The sequence below is a fragment of the Rhamphochromis longiceps genome, linkage group LG3 (assembly GCF_057381845.1).
Source record: "Rhamphochromis longiceps isolate RC_006_pf linkage group LG3, R_longiceps_female_GT1.1, whole genome shotgun sequence".
Lineage (NCBI taxonomy): Eukaryota > Metazoa > Chordata > Actinopteri > Cichliformes > Cichlidae > Rhamphochromis > Rhamphochromis longiceps.
Genome location: NC_140559.1, coordinates 38,956,058 through 38,977,727, shown reverse-complemented (window position 1 = coordinate 38,977,727; position 21,670 = coordinate 38,956,058). Strand labels below are relative to the sequence as shown.

The 21,670-nt window shown below is 38.3% G+C and overlaps 3 protein-coding genes across 3 annotated transcripts; 2 read left to right on the top strand and 1 right to left on the bottom strand.

Moving 5' to 3' along the window:
* The first annotated feature begins 3,083 nt into the window (after positions 1 to 3,083).
* LOC146674556 (uncharacterized) lies at positions 3,084 to 11,490 on the top strand. Its single transcript, XM_085397010.1, is given in 8 exon segments — positions 3,084 to 4,029; positions 4,068 to 5,016; positions 5,119 to 5,289; positions 5,695 to 5,750; positions 6,689 to 7,393; positions 7,566 to 7,699; positions 7,786 to 7,963; positions 8,070 to 11,490. Coding segments are annotated over 8 exon segments (3,306 nt in total). The 5' UTR covers positions 3,084 to 3,197; the 3' UTR covers positions 8,351 to 11,490.
* Positions 11,491 to 12,460: 970 nt separating this feature from the next.
* On the top strand, positions 12,461 to 20,911 carry LOC146674554 (uncharacterized). Its single transcript, XM_085396998.1, has 8 exons — positions 12,461 to 13,409; positions 13,489 to 14,437; positions 14,540 to 14,710; positions 15,116 to 15,171; positions 16,110 to 16,814; positions 16,987 to 17,120; positions 17,207 to 17,384; positions 17,491 to 20,911. Exons 1-8 carry the CDS (start codon positions 12,590 to 12,592, stop codon positions 17,769 to 17,771), a joined length of 3,294 nt encoding a protein of 1,097 aa, XP_085253124.1. The 5' UTR covers positions 12,461 to 12,589; the 3' UTR covers positions 17,772 to 20,911.
* LOC146674555 (complement C1q-like protein 2) lies at positions 18,307 to 20,385 on the bottom strand. Its single transcript, XM_085401083.1, has 3 exons — positions 20,010 to 20,385; positions 18,868 to 18,996; positions 18,307 to 18,694 (listed from the first exon to the last, which is right to left on the bottom strand). The coding sequence occupies exons 1-3, from the start codon at positions 20,383 to 20,385 to the stop codon at positions 18,411 to 18,413; spliced, it is 789 nt and encodes a 262-aa protein (XP_085257209.1). The 3' UTR covers positions 18,307 to 18,410.
* Positions 20,912 to 21,670: the final 759 nt, after the last annotated feature.

The window sequence follows — 21,670 nt, the reverse complement described above, 5'->3', positions numbered from 1 at the left end:
ACTGATGGGATGAGCCCGACTGTGACCATACCATGATACAATCTGGTTTCCATTGTGGTACAGACTGCCACCACTGGTTCCAGTGTTTCCTCCCCACCAGAAAGAAGAAAAGGTGAAATAATAGACTCCTTGAACTGGTGCTGTAAAATACCCTGCATCGAAAAACAACCAGAAAGTAACAGCAATTAATCCAATAATGCTCCTGCTGAATAGAACAAACTGAACAGAAATACTTTTTAGAGATTATAAAATTCTCAGCAGCAGAACAGGGGGAAGGCACGTGCGTGCACACACACACACACACAGCCACACTGGTTTCTAACCTGTTACTGGACTGTAGTGTCCTCCGACGTTGTACAGAACATGTCTGTACACCAGAGGGTAAAGAAAATTTGCTGGCCCAATAGTGCCTTCTGTGGGTAAAGCAGCAGAAAATGCAACCTGACGTTGTCCTAAAAACACCAGAAAATATATTTTAGCTTGTTTCCTCCAAATGAATAAATAAATAAAAGTAACAATAACAAGAATAATCAGTTTTCAAATTATTTAATATTTTTATTATTATACTATAATGTTGCCACCATTCTTAAATGTTATAGAGCTAGAATTGTTTAAACACACAGTGACACCTTTTCTTTTTGTTGTTAGTACAACAGCAGTGAAGCTCACAAGAACTGAAACTTTACTAGAATAATAATAACATCTGTATTTCACCAGATCTGGTTTGAGCCTTGGTTCGATTAATTCTGAGCTTTAGTATTTAGCCAGTATTTATTCAGCAGAAAACAGTCACCTTTCACCTCAACTAAGTATGAATTCAATAATATCAGAGAGAGATGAGACAAAAAGAGAAGAAAAAGTTTAATGCGTTAGGGCATATAAACATGTGGGGAATTAAACAAGGGGAGTGGAAAATCAAATTTGATTCTGGGTTTTACAGACATCAAATGAAGAGAAGCTAAAATAGAAGAAATCTGTCTGTAGGCACCAAACATGTGAACCTCCCTAATGCTTAATTTTTCGCCTGCAATAAATTAAATTTAGTATTATAACTAAAATGCTTTTGTAACAACAATCATCAAAAATGAGTAATAAAAGACTATTTTGTAAAATAGACTTCATGAAAAGTTACATGGCACAATGACTGCAAAGTTCATTACTTTTATTCATTCATTCAGTTAATTTTTACCAAATATTACCTTCATACATTGTCCTGAGCTCAGTCAGTGTGCTGTTAAGTGCAGCCACCTTCTTCTCACTGGCTTCCAGCTTTCTGTTTGTTTCTTCAAGAGCCCTCACAGTGGCTTTCTGTCGTTCTTCTAGAGCCCCCAGTTCCTTCAGCACCATATAGATGTTGGGTTCACATAGATGGTCAGTTGTTTTGCTTACTGTCCGAGGGGCTGTTGTTTCAGACCCTGGGTCAGCTGACACGTCGTTATTGTTCTCGGCCTTAGTATCTTCATATGAGAGCTCAGTGATCAGGTTCTGATTGATTTCATTCTGATCACCCGTTTCCTCACATTCAGATAAACCAGCAAGTAAACAAATAAGAATAATTACTGTTAATCTCTCCATTTTCCAGGTTAGATGGTATTTCTCCGATTTGTGTGTTTCACTGATGACCACGGTGTAAAGAACCTATTTATAAAAGGGTCTGGGTTAATTATTAGAAATAAAGTGATGAAAAACATCATATAATCTTATGATGATGGAATAAACTTTAACCTTTTTCCTTATTGCCAGTTTGTTATTCAGGACTTTTATGAGTTAAATAAAGCATTGGAAATGGAATATACATTTATCACACTCACCAGATTACAAACAGAAAACGTGACTTTATCTTTGACCTGCTTTTTATCTGCACGTGGAATGGGAATAGGGTTGTAGGAGAAACAAGGGGTTGGGTAAAAGTAATTTAAGAGATATAGAAACTATGATAACAGCATGACCACGTTTTAGCTCCTCTTTGTTTTTGCTTATCCCCATGTAAAATATTAACTATTGAAAATGTTTTTTTTCTTGTGTATGTGTTGTTTGATACTGCAAATCAATTTCCCATTGGGGACAATAAAGTTACTATTGATTATTGACCACTGATATTGGTGTGTCTTAGATATAAAAAACTATGTACCGCATAGATTGGTGACATTTGTTCATGAAAGTACATTTAGTTTTCAGCCATAGACTGGTTGGATGTTTATACCACTTGACATCTGTGTCTGTCCAGGGTTAAGATTAGAGTTGAGTTTTGTTTTGTACAATCATCACAGCCCAAAGCTTACACCCAAAGCCTAACTCTAACTCTAGATATGGCACTTTTAAGATGCCAGATCTTTTATATAATTCTTTATGATACCTTTTTGCAAGGGTATTTATTCATTTAATATACGAGTGGTAACCATCAACCAACCTTAAAACCACCAGATTCACATTGTATCTATTTTAATGTTTTGAATTACAAAACATTGCAAATTTAAGCAGTTTTACTTAAGACTCAAAATTTTAATACATAGCATTTAGAGAATTATGCTGCACCAGCAATGCTGTGGAAATCTAAGACTAGTATCTCTTACTACTGTCTACTAAAGAGATTATGATAACAAATCGAATAAGTCAATAGTGCGCATCTGTTTTAATGTTACTTATTATTAGTACCCTATGCATCCCCCTGTCAATTACGTGATGTTAATTCAGGTCTGTGCAGTATTGTACAATTTTCCCACTGCAATTAGATCTCCCAGAGATTATGCCATCAAATCCTTCCTCCTCATTGTGTATCAATCCCTATTTCTAAGAAAAAAAGTTCCATTACTGCAAGTAACTGGAGAACTGTAAAATATTTTCTCTTTAATAATCACTAATAGAACCTAACTATATTTAAGGCCAATTGCTGTCATTCAGTTTAATACCTGTTTAATGTGAAATGTTTGTAGCAGAAAAAAACTCTATTCTCCTTATTCTGAATCAGTACAAACCATGTGAAGCCTCACTTGAAATTAAACCTATGTGACCCAGTAGCTATAAATAGCTGCTTGTTTATGCAGAAAGTGAACTTGAGACCAAGACAGAGAACGACAGGGGGGATTTAAATAGGAAGTAGCAAAAATCATTAGAACAGTATTTTTTTTTTTGCTGGATGGCATAAGTAACTGAAAAGACAAAAGTAGCTATTGCTCAAAAAGAAAATAACCAATGACATGGAGTTTACAAGGCGTTACTTGCCAATGGAGTGGGAAGAACGGTGGAGGAGAGAGAAGGAGAGAAGGAAAAGAGTTGTTGAAGAAGGTGGTGAAGGTATAGAACAGGACAACCGGGAGCTACGAAGAATTGTTGCTTACAATGATTCGAGAATGGGCTTGACAAGTAGGAGTGACAAAAAAGAGACTCGAGATGGAATGAACGGTACTAGTCAGGAGGGAATTGCGGAGCACATAAGCGCTGAAAGCTTGGGAGCTGAAGAGAATAAAGTCCAGGCATGCCACAACAAAACCTACCCTAAAGAGGTGTTTGTAGCTCTGAAAGAATTCTTGGATTCATCTCTTCTTACAGACCTGACATTGACAACTGAAAATCAGAAAAGCTTCCAAGTGCACTCCCTTATCTTGGCTGCTGTCAGTGGCTTCTTTCTGGAAAGACTACAGGATAAAAGTGAGGAGAAATCTGACAATAGTGAGGACAAAGATGGAGTCCAGAGGTGGTCAATGCAATTGAGTTCAGAGGTTGACCATATTGGGCTTCAGGCTGTTGTTGAGTTTGCCTACACTGGGCTTGTGTCATCTTTGAACAATGATAATATGGCCCGGATCAAAGCTGCAGCTCAAGTCCTTGCAATTCCAAGACTTGTGGACATCTGCAAAAACAAGGAAAGAAAGGAGAACAGTGAATGTTTCAAGAAAGAAGCACAAACCATCTCTGCTCTAGAACAAATAAAAACTACTCTTCGGTCCATTGAACAGTTGTGGGCAGATAGAGTGGGGTGTGATGTCATTTTGGATATCCTGCTTTTGATATCCTAATGAATGCATCATAGTGGTCAAAGTTTAAGCTTTTCTTTTGTCTCTCTTCAGTCCACAGAATTGTTTTGGCAGTAAGCAGTGATTACTTCCGTGGCATGTTCACATGTGGAATGAGGGAATCCCATCAGAGTTGTGTTGCCCTTCCTTTCCTGTCTACATCTGAATTAGAGGCTCTTATTGGCTACTCATACAGTGGGATCCTTTTACTTAGCTGGGACTCTGTTTTTGAGATTACCTGCATGGCGCTTCAGCTTCAATTCCAATCTGCTCTATCAATTTGCCTCAACTTTATGAAAAAAGAGATCCAGGCAAGCTCCTGCCTGGATGTGGCATCTTTTGCTGAAGCATATGAAATATCAGAACTTCTTGAGGAGGCCAATGACTTTGTGTTGAGGAACTTTATGGAAGTATCAGGCACAACAAAGTTTCAGGACCTACAAGCAGAAAAGCTTTTAAGCTTCCTTCGCTGCGATGACCTTTGTGTACCTTCAGAGTTGGCTGTATTTCGAGCCGTAATCTCATGGATTGAGGCTGATCCCGAAGAAAGATTGGCCCATGCAGGCTTACTCATGACTGGAGTTCGCTTCCCCCTCATGACCTTTCGAGAGTTCAGAGAGGTTAGAGCCATTAATCTACGCATGGAGTGCTTTGGCAACAAAGAGGTGGAACTTTATGGTTCAGCACTTAAAGAATTTGGTTTCAGCCTTCCAAAGTCCCAGGATCACTGGCGGATCAGGCGACCAAAAGATACTCTAGTTCTGGTTGGAGGAGACCAACTGAATCCAGATGTTGGTCAGCGCATACCGAGCAGGGAAGTGTGGTTTGCAAACTCCCTACGCAGTGGCACAGGGTTGGTGAAGGACGTTGAGTGGAGGAGATTGACTGAGATTCCAGATAAACCAAAGTTTAGGCATGGAGTTGCCGTAATGGATGGGAAGCTGTATGTGATTGGAGGGTGCTTCTTTTATGCAAAGGATGACATTATGAAAACTGCCTACAGGTAAATAAAAACTGTTAGTCCATGAATATACATCTTCTTACATTCACAAAAACAGATTGTTACATATATCACATTTTATTTTTTTTATCGCACTCATGCTAGTTATGACCCAGTGAATGATTGCTGGAAGAGGCTGGCAGACATGCAGGAGTGCAGAAGTAACCTCTCAGTCGTGGTACGTGAATCGCACCTTTATGCCATTGGTGGAGATAAAGACATCAACACCAACGTAGACAGTGTTGAGATGTACAACCCAGACACTGACTCCTGGAGGTAAAATTAGTTATTTAAAATGAAACAGAATCTTGAATAATGGATGATGGATATTTTAGCTGGGCTTGAATAATATATCTGTTTTTGAATTGTGGACATACCAATCAGCCAACAAAGTTAAAAGACTGAGGCAATATGAAAAGAGTCAAGTTTTATAATATCAGGAGTGGGGGGTATGTCCTATGATAAAGCTTGTAAAGCCATGCTGGATGGGATAGCTGCAGCTATTGCAAAGATGAAACCAAGTTCTCTCTCACTCATTCGCATTGTCATCATGGAACAACCAGTCTTCCAGGCTTTCAGGTTTGAAACAAAACATCTTCACAACATGAGAGTACATTATACCATAAGCATTGTTTTCCCAATCATATTTCATCGTTTAAATCACCCGCTTTGTGTTTGCAGAAAAGAGCTGGAGAATCGCTTTGGACAAATAACTCCTTGCCGCATCAGTCTGAGAGGTTTGTTGTAATTTAAGATTTTGGAAAGTTTCCTTCTGCACTCCCCTTGAACATTAATGAAGATTTCTTTGTTAAACCAGGACTCCAATGAAAAATTAAAAACTATTCAATGAGCATTAGAAATCTTTGACAATTGCCAGTTACAAAAATTAACTGACAATTACAGCTGTCAGCAGTTTTCATGAATCTAGTACATCTCAGAAACTTTCTAAAGAAATTCATGTAATAAGTATTCAAGTTTAAATGCAATTTTTTTTCAGATGTGAGAATAACTCAAGTAACATTCCTTTGATTCATAGCGAGCTAATGTCATAGGTTGTATATAAAAGTTGGACTTAGTTACTTTGACAGTACTGACTGGGTTCCAGACTCAGCCTCAATGTTAGTGTTTTGGCACTGTCCATGTTGGGTTTAAGAGCCAAGAATGACCATATTTAGCTCAGAGGTTAAGTAATAAGTATGCTTATGAAGTAATTAATGTTAAGTACCAGGATAAGAAATACTAGAATTTCACCCACTGATATCTTGAAATAGCTCTACAGCTACCACACAGCAATTCTCACGTTTTGTCAACAAATTCGCCAAAAGAAGCCACCATGACAGGGATGAAGGCCCAGATCAGAGATTTAAGCTGGTGGTGATGAAACCTTGTAGACAGGACTGTAGACAAAGTTTCCACAATCCATAGATGTTTCTGGTATTAAACAGCAATATTGTAGCCTGCTAGCTTGCACACATTAGCAAAAGAAAGCATTAGCATTAGTAACCTGTGCTTTAGGAATATTGAAAATTTAAAGCAACTTCACAGCAGTCTATCTACCTTATTTGATCCTGAACTGCAGTCACAAAATGAGTAATAGTGACCCTAGAGCAGAAGCTGATACTCACTGGGTATTTTCCACTGCCCATTTATTTGCTGCTTTTTTTTCATTTTCTAGAAAAAGCCAAACAAAAGCTCAAGAAGTGGCAAAAGAAACAATCAAATTTCTTCTCTTCAATGGGACCACAAGAAAAAACCTTTGCCTCCTCTAAACCTCAGCAAGCTATGATACGTGTAATAAGCTGTGATCCATACATCACCAAGACCATCCAAAGTGAGCTGGAGAGGATCCTGCAGAAGCACCTGATAAAGAGGGAAGTAGACGTGCAGGAATTTTCAGCGCTTGAGCCCATGGAGCTCGAGGCTGTGCAGGCAAAAATCAGAGTCTTTGGAATAAGCCTGGAGCACAAGAAACATCAACATGACAAGAACAGCGCTGGAAATACGGTCAGACCAGAAGCAAGAGCTCAGACGGGGTCAGGAAAAGACGTCTATGTGCTGGAAGGCCTAAAAGAGGACGTTTTGAGTGTCACTGAACTCATAGGCAGAGCAACCCAAGAAGCACTTTTTAAAGACTTTCAAGATAAAGAAGAAGCAATAACAGCTCTAAATGTGCAGTGGTCTTTGAAGGGCATAAATGGAGCCTGGCAGGAGGTGAGTCTGCGTGACAACTACATGTTGGAGTATGCTCATACGCGGGACAAAATCTTTCTTGACATAGATGCACCAGATGGCTCAAGAGTGACTGTAAACCTGAAGACACAAGAAGCCACAAATGGGGTGACAGGAATGACATACAAGCTAAAAAGGATTGAGTCTGGAGGTTTGTCACATTTTCTAGGTTCTCTTTTTTTGTTTTGTTTTGTTTTATTTTAACCATAGTCACCTGTGTTAAGACCATTCCCTTTTGTGATGTAGAAACTTTGCCTCACTACTTATTTCAGGAAAGTATCTTGCCTTAACCATATGGTTCATTTGTTTGGTTTTTACTTTAGCATTGGAGATGCCAGTTAAATGGGATCCTATGCAGGAAGAATTGTTCATGAAGGTAGAACTGCAGCCTACCTCACAGGAATACTGGGAAATAGCCCAGGGTTTCCTGAAAACAGCCAAATTCAACATTTGCAAAGTGAGTATTCTTACAAGAAATCATGCTTGCTAAGATATTTTAACATAAAACATGAGGCAGTTGACTAATTTGTTTTCTGACCTCAGATTGAGCGTGTGCAAAACCTCTACCTGTGGAACGCCTACAGTGTGTGTAAGCAGCGTATATTTGCCAAGAATGGACAAGCAGAGCTAGGTGAGAAGACTCTCTACCATGGCACGACAGCAGAGTCATGCCAATGCATTGAACGGGACCGATTTGACAGGGGTCACGCAGGAAAACATGGTAAGGCATCTTTTATAATATGTCATTTAAATCCCTCAGCAAGAAAGGACATGCTCCTAAAATGTATCCTAATTTTTGTTGGGTTTTTTGTGTGATTTCATTACAGCTGCAAAGTATGGAAAAGGAGTTTACTTTGCTGTCAATGCAGCATATTCAGCTAACGGATTTTCCCCAGCTGACAAATCAGGCTTAAAGAGGATGTATGTTGTTCGTGTCCTGACTGGCCGTTACACGGTCGGTAAGAGCAGCATGATTTCACCTCCTCCTCGAGGCTCAGATCCCACTGACTGCTACGACAGTCTGGTGGACAACCAGCAGCAGCCCAGCATGTTTGTGATCTTCCATGATGACCAGGCCTACCCAGAATACCTCATTACCTTCAAGTGAGAAGGACTGAGGGAAGTCATGCATCAACACTGTGGGGTCAAAGAAATGTACTATAGTGTAAATGTTTCTACTCTGAGTCAATGTTAGATCTTGTTATTTAGATTTTGTCTTAAGCAATGTATCCCGGTAATACAGATGTAGTAGTTATTTAAAGTGAATAAGATTTCATCTCAGCTAACTGAGTATTTGAGAGATTTTTAAGAACGGTTGTGAGTCATAACTTTGCCTCATTTGCTCCCAGCAGCCATTAAGTTTCTACAGTACGTAGTTCTTGTGATGTGAAAAATAACTCCCTCTTCTTTTGTTCTTTTTTTTATTACAAATGTTCCTGAATAGAACCGTTTATTTTAAATAAAAGACTAAGTTTTAATTCGCATAGATACCATAGCATAGACAATTGTGGGTTTTTTTTTGCATTTCCCACAATAATTACATAATTACTTAGAAATAGGTAAGGATTAAGAACATAAAAAAATACTGTATTTATAAGACTGGGGAGGGGGGGTTCATGGTTATTAAAACATCTTTATTAGATGGAGTACATCTTTGTCAACCACACAAAAAAACAAATACAACATTTTCAGAAGAGAAAATAAAGTGTACAAAAAATGACACGTCACATTTTTGTCTGATGCCACTTCACATTGGAAAAAGCAAAAATCCAGTGAATGTGCAGTACTTATTTCCATTATCACTGATCTGTCGGTTATCCCAAAGACGAACATTGACCTTGTCTCCAACTTGTAGCATTAAGACTGCACTGTTTGAGCCACTGATGGGATGAGCCCGACTGTGACCATACCATGATACAATCTGGTTTCCATTGTGGTACAGACTGCCACCACTGGTTCCAGTGTTTCCTCCCCACCAGAAAGAAGAAAAGGTGAAATAATAGACTCCTTGAACTGGTGCTGTAAAATACCCTGCATCGAAAAACAACCAGAAAGTAACAGCAATTAATCCAATAATGCTCCTGCTGAATAGAACAAACTGAACAGAAATACTTTTTAGAGATTATAAAATTCTCAGCAGCAGAACAGGGGGAAGGCACGTGCGTGCACACACACACACACACACAGCCACACTGGTTTCTAACCTGTTACTGGACTGTAGTGTCCTCCGACGTTGTACAGAACATGTCTGTACACCAGAGGGTAAAGAAAATTTGCTGGCCCAATAGTGGCTTCTGTGGGTAAAGCAGCAGAAAATGCAACCTGACGTTGTCCTAAAAACACCAGAAAATATATTTTAGCTTGTTTCCTCCAAATGAATAAATAAATAAAAGTAACAATAACAAGAATAATCAGTTTTCAAATTATTTAATATTTTTATTATTATACTATAATGTTGCCACCATTCTTAAATGTTATAGAGCTAGAATTGTTTAAACACACAGTGACACCTTTTCTTTTTGTTGTTAGTACAACAGCAGTGAAGCTCACAAGAACTGAAACTTTACTAGAATAATAATAACATCTGTATTTCACCAGATCTGGTTTGAGCCTTGGTTCGATTAATTCTGAGCTTTAGTATTTAGCCAGTATTTATTCAGCAGAAAACAGTCACCTTTCACCTCAACTAAGTATGAATTCAATAATATCAGAGAGAGATGAGACAAAAAGAGAAGAAAAAGTTTAATGCGTTAGGGCATATAAACATGTGGGGAATTAAACAAGGGGAGTGGAAAAGAATTGGAGATCCTCCAGCAGCCTGAGCACTAAGCTTTATAAAAAAGGAAAGTATTAAACCTAATCTAGAAGAGAGAAGTAGACAGTGTACTATACCTGACACCTGAAACACAAATTAGAAGCTGGTTGAATAAGAGACAGGCCTGAGAGCTGAACGCGCTGCCTCCCATTCTACTCACAAACTCAGAACCATAAGTTAGTCTGCAGCCTGAGACTAAGTACTCTGTTCGGACAATATTGTGCCGTGAGTTCCTTGTGACAGGATTTCAAATTTGATTCTGGGTTTTACAGACATCAAATGAAGAGAAGCTAAAATAGAAGAAATCTGTCTGTAGGCACCAAACATGTGAACCTCCCTAATGCTTAATTTTTCGCCTGCAATAAATTAAATTTAGTATTATAACTAAAATGCTTTTGTAACAACAATCATCAAAAATGAGTAATAAAAGACTATTTTGTAAAATAGACTTCATGAAAAGTTACATGGCACAATGACTGTAAAGTTCATTACTTTTATTCATTCATTCAGTTAATTTTTACCAAATATTACCTTCATACATTGTCCTGAGCTCAGTCAGTGTGCTGTTAAGTGCAGCCACCTTCTTCTCACTGGCTTCCAGCTTTCTGTTTGTTTCTTCAAGAGCCCTCACAGTAGCTTTCTGTCGTTCTTCTAGAGCCCCCAGTTCCTTCAGCACCATATAGATGTTGGGTTCACATAGATGGTCAGTTGTTTTGCTTACTGTCCGAGGGGCTGTTGTTTCAGACCCTGGGTCAGCTGACACGTCGTTATTGTTCTCGGCCTTAGTATCTTCATATGAGAGCTCAGTGATCAGGTTCTGATTGATTTCATTCTGATCACCCGTTTCCTCACATTCAGATAAACCAGCAAGTAAACAAATAAGAATAATTACTGTTAATCTCTCCATTTTCCAGGTTAGATGGTATTTCTCCGATTTGTGTGTTTCACTGATGACCACGGTGTAAAGAACCTATTTATAAAAGGGTCTGGGTTAATTATTAGAAATAAAGTGATGAAAAACATCATATAATCTTATGATGATGGAATAAACTTTAACCTTTTTCCTTATTGCCAGTTTGTTATTCAGGACTTTTATGAGTTAAATAAAGCATTGGAAATGGAATATACATTTATCACACTCACCAGATTACAAACAGAAAACGTGACTTTATCTTTGACCTGCTTTTTATCTGCACGTGGAATGGGAATAGGGTTGTAGGAGAAACAAGGGGTTGGGTAAAAGTAATTTAAGAGATATAGAAACTATGATAACAGCATGACCACGTTTTAGCTCCTCTTTGTTTTTGCTTATCCCCATGTAAAATATTAACTATTTAAAATGTTTTTTTTCTTGTGTATGTGTTGTTTGATACTGCAAATCAATTTCCCATTGGGGACAATAAAGTTACTATTGATTATTGACCACTGATATTGGTGTGTCTTAGATATAAAAAACTATGTACCGCATAGATTGGTGACATTTGTTCATGAAAGTACATTTAGTTTTCAGCCATAGACTGGTTGGATGTTTATACCACTTGACATCTGTGTCTGTCCAGGGTTAAGATTAGAGTTGAGTTTTGTTTTGTACAATCATCACAGCCCAAAGCTTACACCCAAAGCCTAACTCTAACTCTAGATATGGCACTTTTAAGATGCCAGATCTTTTATATAATTCTTTATGATACCTTTTTGCAAGGGTATTTATTCATTTAATATACGAGTGGTAACCATCAACCAACCTTAAAACCACCAGATTCACATTGTATCTATTTTAATGTTTTGAATTACAAAACATTGCAAATTTAAGCAGTTTTACTTAAGACTCAAAATTTTAATACATAGCATTTAGAGAATTATGCTGCACCAGCAATGCTGTGGAAATCTAAGACTAGTATCTCTTACTACTGTCTACTAAAGAGATTATGATAACAAATCGAATAAGTCAATAGTGCGCATCTGTTTTAATGTTACTTATTATTAGTACCCTATGCATCCCCCTGTCAATTACGTGATGTTAATTCAGGTCTGTGCAGTATTGTACAATTTTCCCACTGCAATTAGATCTCCCAGAGATTATGCCATCAAATCCTTCCTCCTCATTGTGTATCAATCCCTATTTCTAAGAAAAAAAGTTCCATTACTGCAAGTAACTGGAGAACTGTAAAATATTTTCTCTTTAATAATCACTAATAGAACCTAACTATATTTAAGGCCAATTGCTGTCATTCAGTTTAATACCTGTTTAATGTGAAATGTTTGTAGCAGAAAAAAACTCTATTCTCCTTATTCTGAATCAGTACAAACCATGTGAAGCCTCACTTGAAATTAAACCTATGTGACCCAGTAGCTATAAATAGCTGCTTGTTTATGCAGAAAGTGAACTTGAGACCAAGACAGAGAACGACAGGGGGGATTTAAATAGGAAGTAGCAAAAATCATTAGAACAGTATTTTTTTTTTTTTTGCTGGATGGCATAAGTAACTGAAAAGACAAAAGTAGCTATTGCTCAAAAAGAAAATAACCAATGACATGGAGTTTACAAGGCGTTACTTGCCAATGGAGTGGGAAGAACGGTGGAGGAGAGAGAAGGAGAGAAGGAAAAGAGTTGTTGAAGAAGGTGGTGAAGGTATAGAACAGGACAACCGGGAGCTACGAAGAATTGTTGCTTACAATGATTCGAGAATGGGCTTGACAAGTAGGAGTGACAAAAAAGAGACTCGAGATGGAATGAACGTTACTAGTCAGGAGGGAATTGCGGAGCACATAAGCGCTGAAAGCTTGGGAGCTGAAGAGAATAAAGTCCAGGCATGCCACAACAAAACCTACCCTAAAGAGGTGTTTGTAGCTCTGAAAGAATTCTTGGATTCATCTCTTCTTACAGACCTGACATTGACAACTGAAAATCAGAAAAGCTTCCAAGTGCACTCCCTTATCTTGGCTGCTGTCAGTGGCTTCTTTCTGGAAAGACTACAGGATAAAAGTGAGGAGAAATCTGACAATAGTGAGGACAAAGATGGAGTCCAGAGGTGGTCAATGCAATCGAGTTCAGAGGTTGACCATATTGGGCTTCAGGCTGTTGTTGAGTTTGCCTACACTGGGCTTGTGTCATCTTTGAACAATGATAATATGGCCCGGATCAAAGCTGCAGCTCAAGTCCTTGCAATTCCAAGACTTGTGGACATCTGCAAAAACAAGGAAAGAAAGGAGAACAGTGAATGTTTCAAGAAAGAAGCACAAACCATCTCTGCTCTAGAACAAATAAAAACTACTCTTCGGTCCATTGAACAGTTGCGGGCAGATAGAGTGGGGTGTGATGTCATTTTGGACGTGGATGGAACTTTTTTCCATGGTTAGTACAACTGCTTTTGATATCCTAATGAATGCATCATAGTGGTCAAAGTTTAAGCTTTTCTTTTGTCTCTCTTCAGTCCACAGAATTGTTTTGGCAGTAAGCAGTGATTACTTCCGTGGCATGTTCACATGTGGAATGAGGGAATCCCATCAGAGTTGTGTTGCCCTTCCTTTCCTGTCTACATCTGAATTAGAGGCTCTTATTGGCTACTCATACAGTGGGATCCTTTTACTTAGCTGGGACTCTGTTTTTGAGATTACCTGCATGGCGCTTCAGCTTCAATTCCAATCTGCTCTATCAATTTGCCTCAACTTTATGAAAAAAGAGATCCAGGCAAGCTCCTGCCTGGATGTGGCATCTTTTGCTGAAGCATATGAAATATCAGAACTTCTTGAGGAGGCCAATGACTTTGTGTTGAGGAACTTTATGGAAGTATCAGGCACAACAAAGTTTCAGGACCTACAAGCAGAAAAGCTTTTAAGCTTCCTTCGCTGCGATGACCTTTGTGTACCTTCAGAGTTGGCTGTATTTCGAGCCGTAATCTCATGGATTGAGGCTGATCCCGAAGAAAGATTGGCCCATGCAGGCTTACTCATGACTGGAGTTCGCTTCCCCCTCATGACCTTTCGAGAGTTCAGAGAGGTTAGAGCCATTAATCTACGCATGGAGTGCTTTGGCAACAAAGAGGTGGAACTTTATGGTTCAGCACTTAAAGAATTTGGTTTCAGCCTTCCAAAGTCCCAGGATCACTGGCGGATCAGGCGACCAAAAGATACTCTAGTTCTGGTTGGAGGAGACCAACTGAATCCAGATGTTGGTCAGCGCATACCGAGCAGGGAAGTGTGGTTTGCAAACTCCCTACGCAGTGGCACAGGGTTGGTGAAGGACGTTGAGTGGAGGAGATTGACTGAGATTCCAGATAAACCAAAGTTTAGGCATGGAGTTGCCGTAATGGATGGGAAGCTGTATGTGATTGGAGGGTGCTTCTTTTATGCAAAGGATGACATTATGAAAACTGCCTACAGGTAAATAAAAACTGTTAGTCCATGAATATACATCTTCTTACATTCACAAAAACAGATTGTTACATATATCACATTTTATTTTTTTTATCGCACTCATGCTAGTTATGACCCAGTGAATGATTGCTGGAAGAGGCTGGCAGACATGCAGGAGTGCAGAAGTAACCTCTCAGTCGTGGTACGTGAATCGCACCTTTATGCCATTGGTGGAGATAAAGACATCAACACCAACGTAGACAGTGTTGAGATGTACAACCCAGACACTGACTCCTGGAGGTAAAATTAGTTATTTAAAATGAAACAGAATCTTGAATAATGGATGATGGATATTTTAGCTGGGCTTGAATAATATATCTGTTTTTGAATTGTGGACATACCAATCAGCCAACAAAGTTAAAAGACTGAGGCAATATGAAAAGAGTCAAGTTTTATAATATCAGGAGTGGGGGGTATGTCCTATGATAAAGCTTGTAAAGCCATGCTGGATGGGATAGCTGCAGCTATTGCAAAGATGAAACCAAGTTCTCTCTCACTCATTCGCATTGTCATCATGGAACAACCAGTCTTCCAGGCTTTCAGGTTTGAAACAAAACATCTTCACAACATGAGAGTACATTATACCATAAGCATTGTTTTCCCAATCATATTTCATCGTTTAAATCACCCGCTTTGTGTTTGCAGAAAAGAGCTGGAGAATCGCTTTGGACAAATAACTCCTTGCCGCATCAGTCTGAGAGGTTTGTTGTAATTTAAGATTTTGGAAAGTTTCCTTCTGCACTCCCCTTGAACATTAATGAAGATTTCTTTGTTAAACCAGGACTCCAATGAAAAATTAAAAACTATTCAATGAGCATTAGAAATCTTTGACAATTGCCAGTTACAAAAATTAACTGACAATTACAGCTGTCAGCAGTTTTCATGAATCTAGTACATCTCAGAAACTTTCTAAAGAAATTCATGTAATAAGTATTCAAGTTTAAATGCAATTTTTTTTCAGATGTGAGAATAACTCAAGTAACATTCCTTTGATTCATAGCGAGCTAATGTCATAGGTTGTATATAAAAGTTGGACTTAGTTACTTTGACAGTACTGACTGGGTTCCAGACTCAGCCTCAATGTTAGTGTTTTGGCACTGTCCATGTTGGGTTTAAGAGCCAAGAATGACCATATTTAGCTCAGAGGTTAAGTAATAAGTATGCTTATGAAGTAATTAATGTTAAGTACCAGGATAAGAAATACTAGAATTTCACCCACTGATATCTTGAAATAGCTCTACAGCTACCACACAGCAATTCTCACGTTTTGTCAACAAATTCGCCAAAAGAAGCCACCATGACAGGGATGAAGGCCCAGATCAGAGATTTAAGCTGGTGGTGATGAAACCTTGTAGACAGGACTGTAGACAAAGTTTCCACAATCCATAGATGTTTCTGGTATTAAACAGCAATATTGTAGCCTGCTAGCTTGCACACATTAGCAAAAGAAAGCATTAGCATTAGTAACCTGTGCTTTAGGAATATTGAAAATTTAAAGCAACTTCACAGCAGTCTATCTACCTTATTTGATCCTGAACTGCAGTCACAAAATGAGTAATAGTGACCCTAGAGCAGAAGCTGATACTCACTGGGTATTTTCCACTGCCCATTTATTTGCTGCTTTTTTTTCATTTTCTAGAAAAAGCCAAACAAAAGCTCAAGAAGTGGCAAAAGAAACAATCAAATTTCTTCTCTTCAATGGGACCACAAGAAAAAACCTTTGCCTCCTCTAAACCTCAGCAAGCTATGATACGTGTAATAAGCTGTGATCCATACATCACCAAGACCATCCAAAGTGAGCTGGAGAGGATCCTGCAGAAGCACCTGATAAAGAGGGAAGTAGACGTGCAGGAATTTTCAGCGCTTGAGCCCATGGAGCTCGAGGCTGTGCAGGCAAAAATCAGAGTCTTTGGAATAAGCCTGGAGCACAAGAAACATCAACATGACAAGAACAGCGCTGGAAATACGGTCAGACCAGAAGCAAGAGCTCAGACGGGGTCAGGAAAAGACGTCTATGTGCTGGAAGGCCTAAAAGAGGACGTTTTGAGTGTCACTGAACTCATAGGCAGAGCAACCCAAGAAGCACTTTTTAAAGACTTTCAAGATAAAGAAGAAGCAATAACAGCTCTAAATGTGCAGTGGTCTTTGAAGGGCATAAATGGAGCCTGGCAGGAGGTGAGTCTGCGTGACAACTACATGTTGGAGTATGCTCATACGCGGGACAAAATCTTTCTTGACATAGATGCACCAGATGGCTCAAGAGTGACTGTAAACCTGAAGACACAAGAAGCCACAAATGGGGTGACAGGAATGACATACAAGCTAAAAAGGATTGAGTCTGGAGGTTTGTCACATTTTCTAGGTTCTCTTTTTTTGTTTTGTTTTGTTTTATTTTAACCATAGTCACCTGTGTTAAGACCATTCCCTTTTGTGATGTAGAAACTTTGCCTCACTACTTATTTCAGGAAAGTATCTTGCCTTAACCATATGGTTCATTTGTTTGGTTTTTACTTTAGCATTGGAGATGCCAGTTAAATGGGATCCTATGCAGGAAGAATTGTTCATGAAGGTAGAACTGCAGCCTACCTCACAGGAATACTGGGAAATAGCCCAGGGTTTCCTGAAAACAGCCAAATTCAACATTTGCAAAGTGAGTATTCTTACAAGAAATCATGCTTGCTAAGATATTTTAACATAAAACATGAGGCAGTTGACTAATTTGTTTTCTGACCTCAGATTGAGCGTGTGCAAAACCTCTACCTGTGGAACGCCTACAGTGTGTGTAAGCAGCGTATATTTGCCAAGAATGGACAAGCAGAGCTAGGTGAGAAGACTCTCTACCATGGCACGACAGCAGAGTCATGCCAATGCATTGAACGGGACCGATTTGACAGGGGTCACGCAGGAAAACATGGTAAGGCATCTTTTATAATATGTCATTTAAATCCCTCAGCAAGAAAGGACATGCTCCTAAAATGTATCCTAATTTTTGTTGGGTTTTTTGTGTGATTTCATTACAGCTGCAAAGTATGGAAAAGGAGTTTACTTTGCTGTCAATGCAGCATATTCAGCTAACGGATTTTCCCCAGCTGACAAATCAGGCTTAAAGAGGATGTATGTTGTTCGTGTCCTGACTGGCCGTTACACGGTCGGTAAGAGCAGCATGATTTCACCTCCTCCTCGAGGCTCAGATCCCACTGACTGCTACGACAGTCTGGTGGACAACCAGCAGCAGCCCAGCATGTTTGTGATCTTCCATGATGACCAGGCCTACCCAGAATACCTCATTACCTTCAAGTGAGAAGGACTGAGGGAAGTCATGCATCAACACTGTGGGGTCAAAGAAATGTACTATAGTGTAAATGTTTCTACTCTGAGTCAATGTTAGATCTTGTTATTTAGATTTTGTCTTAAGCAATGTATCCCGGTAATACAGATGTAGTAGTTATTTAAAGTGAATAAGATTTCATCTCAGCTAACTGAGTATTTGAGAGATTTTTAAGAACGGTTGTGAGTCATAACTTTGCCTCATTTGCTCCCAGCAGCCATTAAGTTTCTACAGTACGTAGTTCTTGTGATGTGAAAAATAACTCCCTCTTCTTTTGTTCTTTTTTTTATTACAAATGTTCCTGAATAGAACCGTTTATTTTAAATAAAAGACTAAGTTTTAATTCGCATAGATACCATAGCATAGACAATTGTGGGGGTTTTTTTGCATTTCCCACAATAATTACATAATTACTTAGAAATAGGTAAGGATTAAGAACATAAAAAAATACTGTATTTATAAGACTGGGGAGGGGGGGTTCATGGTTATTAAAACATCTTTATTAGATGGAGTACATCTTTGTCAACCACACAAAAAAACAAATACAACATTTTCAGAAGAGAAAATAAAGTGTACAAAAAATGACACGTCACATTTTTGTCTGATGCCACTTCACATTGGAAAAAGCAAAAATCCAGTGAATGTGCAGTACTTATTTCCATTATCACTGATCTGTCGGTTATCCCAAAGACGAACATTGACCTTGTCTCCAACTTGTAGCATTAAGACTGCACTGTTTGAGCCACTGATGGGATGAGCCCGACTGTGACCATACCATGATACAATCTGGTTTCCATTGTGGTACAGACTGCCACCACTGGTTCCAGTGTTTCCTCCCCACCAGAAAGAAGAAAAGGTGAAATAATAGACTCCTTGAACTGGTGCTGTAAAATACCCTGCATCGAAAAACAACCAGAAAGTAACAGCAATTAATCCAATAATGCTCCTGCTGAATAGAACAAACTGAACAGAAATACTTTTTAGAGATTATAAAATTCTCAGCAGCAGAACAGGGGGAAGGCACGTGCGTGCACACACACACACACACACAGCCACACTGGTTTCTAACCTGTTACTGGACTGTAGTGTCCTCCGACGTTGTACAGAACATGTCTGTACACCAGAGGGTAAAGAAAATTTGCTGGCCCAATAGTGCCTTCTGTGGGTAAAGCAGCAGAAAATGCAACCTGACGTTGTCCTAAAAACACCAGAAAATATATTTTAGCTTGTTTCCTCCAAATGAATAAATAAATAAAAGTAACAATAACAAGAATAATCAGTTTTCAAATTATTTAATATTTTTATTATTATACTATAATGTTGCCACCATTCTTAAATGTTATAGAGCTAGAATTGTTTAAACACACAGTGACACCTTTTCTTTTTGTTGTTAGTACAACAGCAGTGAAGCTCACAAGAACTGAAACTTTACTAGAATAATAATAACATCTGTATTTCACCAGATCTGGTTTGAGCCTTGGTTCGATTAATTCTGAGCTTTAGTATTTAGCCAGTATTTATTCAGCAGAAAACAGTCACCTTTCACCTCAACTAAGTATGAATTCAATAATATCAGAGAGAGATGAGACAAAAAGAGAAGAAAAAGTTTAATGCGTTAGGGCATATAAACATGTGGGGAATTAAACAAGGGGAGTGGAAAAGAATTGGAGATCCTCCAGCAGCCTGAGCACTAAGCTTTATAAAAAAGGAAAGTATTAAACCTAATCTAGAAGAGAGAAGTAGACAGTGTACTATACCTGACACCTGAAACACAAATTAGAAGCTGGTTGAATAAGAGACAGGCCTGAGAGCTGAACGCGCTGCCTCCCATTCTACTCACAAACTCAGAACCATAAGTTAGTCTGCAGCCTGAGACTAAGTACTCTGTTCGGACAATATTGTGCCGTGAGTTCCTTGTGACAGGATTTCAAATTTGATTCTGGGTTTTACAGACATCAAATGAAGAGAAGCTAAAATAGAAGAAATCTGTCTGTAGGCACCAAACATGTGAACCTCCCTAATGCTTAATTTTTCGCCTGCAATAAATTAAATTTAGTATTATAACTAAAATGCTTTTGTAACAACAATCATCAAAAATGAGTAATAAAAGACTATTTTGTAAAATAGACTTCATGAAAAGTTACATGGCACAATGACTGTAAAGTTCATTACTTTTATTCATTCATTCAGTTAATTTTTACCAAATATTACCTTCATACATTGTCCTGAGCTCAGTCAGTGTGCTGTTAAGTGCAGCCACCTTCTTCTCACTGGCTTCCAGCTTTCTGTTTGTTTCTTCAAGAGCCCTCACAGTAGCTTTCTGTCGTTCTTCTAGAGCCCCCAGTTCCTTCAGCACCATATAGATGTTGGGTTCACATAGATGGTCAGTTGTTTTGCTTACTGTCCGAGGGGCTGTTGTTTCAGACCCTGGGTCAGCTGACACGTCGTTATTGTTCTCGGCCTTAGTATCTTCATATGAGAGCTCAGTGATCAGGTTCTGATTGATTTCATTCTGATCACCCGTTTCCTCACATTCAGATAAACCAGCAAGTAAACAAATAAGAATAATTACTGTTAATCTCTCCATTTTCCAGGTTAGATGGTATTTCTCCGATTTGTGTGTTTCACTGATGACCACGGTGTAAAGAACCTATTTATAAAAGGGTCTGGGTTAATTATTAGAAATAAAGTGATGAAAAACATCATATAATCTTATGATGATGGAATAAACTTTAACCTTTTTCCTTATTGCCAGTTTGTTATTCAGGACTTTTATGAGTTAAATAAAGCATTGGAAATGGAATATACATTTATCACACTCACCAGATTACAAACAGAAAACGTGACTTTATCTTTGACCTGCTTTTTATCTGCACGTGGAATGGGAATAGGGTTGTAGGAGAAACAAGGGGTTGGGTAAAAGTAATTTAAGAGATATAGAAACTATGATAACAGCATGACCACGTTTTAGCTCCTCTTTGTTTTTGCTTATCCCCATGTAAAATATTAACTATTTAAAATGTTTTTTTTCTTGTGTATGTGTTGTTTGATACTGCAAATCAATTTCCCATTGGGGACAATAAAGTTACTATTGATTATTGACCACTGATATTGGTGTGTCTTAGATATAAAAAACTATGTACCGCATAGATTGGTGACATTTGTTCATGAAAGTACATTTAGTTTTCAGCCATAGACTGGTTGGATGTTTATACCACTTGACATCTGTGTCTGTCCAGGGTTAAGATTAGAGTTGAGTTTTGTTTTGTACAATCATCACAGCCCAAAGCTTACACCCAAAGCCTAACTCTAACTCTAGATATGGCACTTTTAAGATGCCAGATCTTTTATATAATTCTTTATGATACCTTTTTGCAAGGGTATTTATTCATTTAATATACGAGTGGTAACCATCAACCAACCTTAAAACCACCAGATTCACATTGTATCTATTTTAATGTTTTGAATTACAAAACATTGCAAATTTAAGCAGTTTTACTTAAGACTCAAAATTTTAATACATAGCATTTAGAGAATTATGCTGCACCAGCAATGCTGTGGAAATCTAAGACTAGTATCTCTTACTACTGTCTACTAAAGAGATTATGATAACAAATCGAATAAGTCAATAGTGCGCATCTGTTTTAATGTTACTTATTATTAGTACCCTATGCATCCCCCTGTCAATTACGTGATGTTAATTCAGGTCTGTGCAGTATTGTACAATTTTCCCACTGCAATTAGATCTCCCAGAGATTATGCCATCAAATCCTTCCTCCTCATTGTGTATCAATCCCTATTTCTAAGAAAAAAAGTTCCATTACTGCAAGTAACTGGAGAACTGTAAAATATTTTCTCTTTAATAATCACTA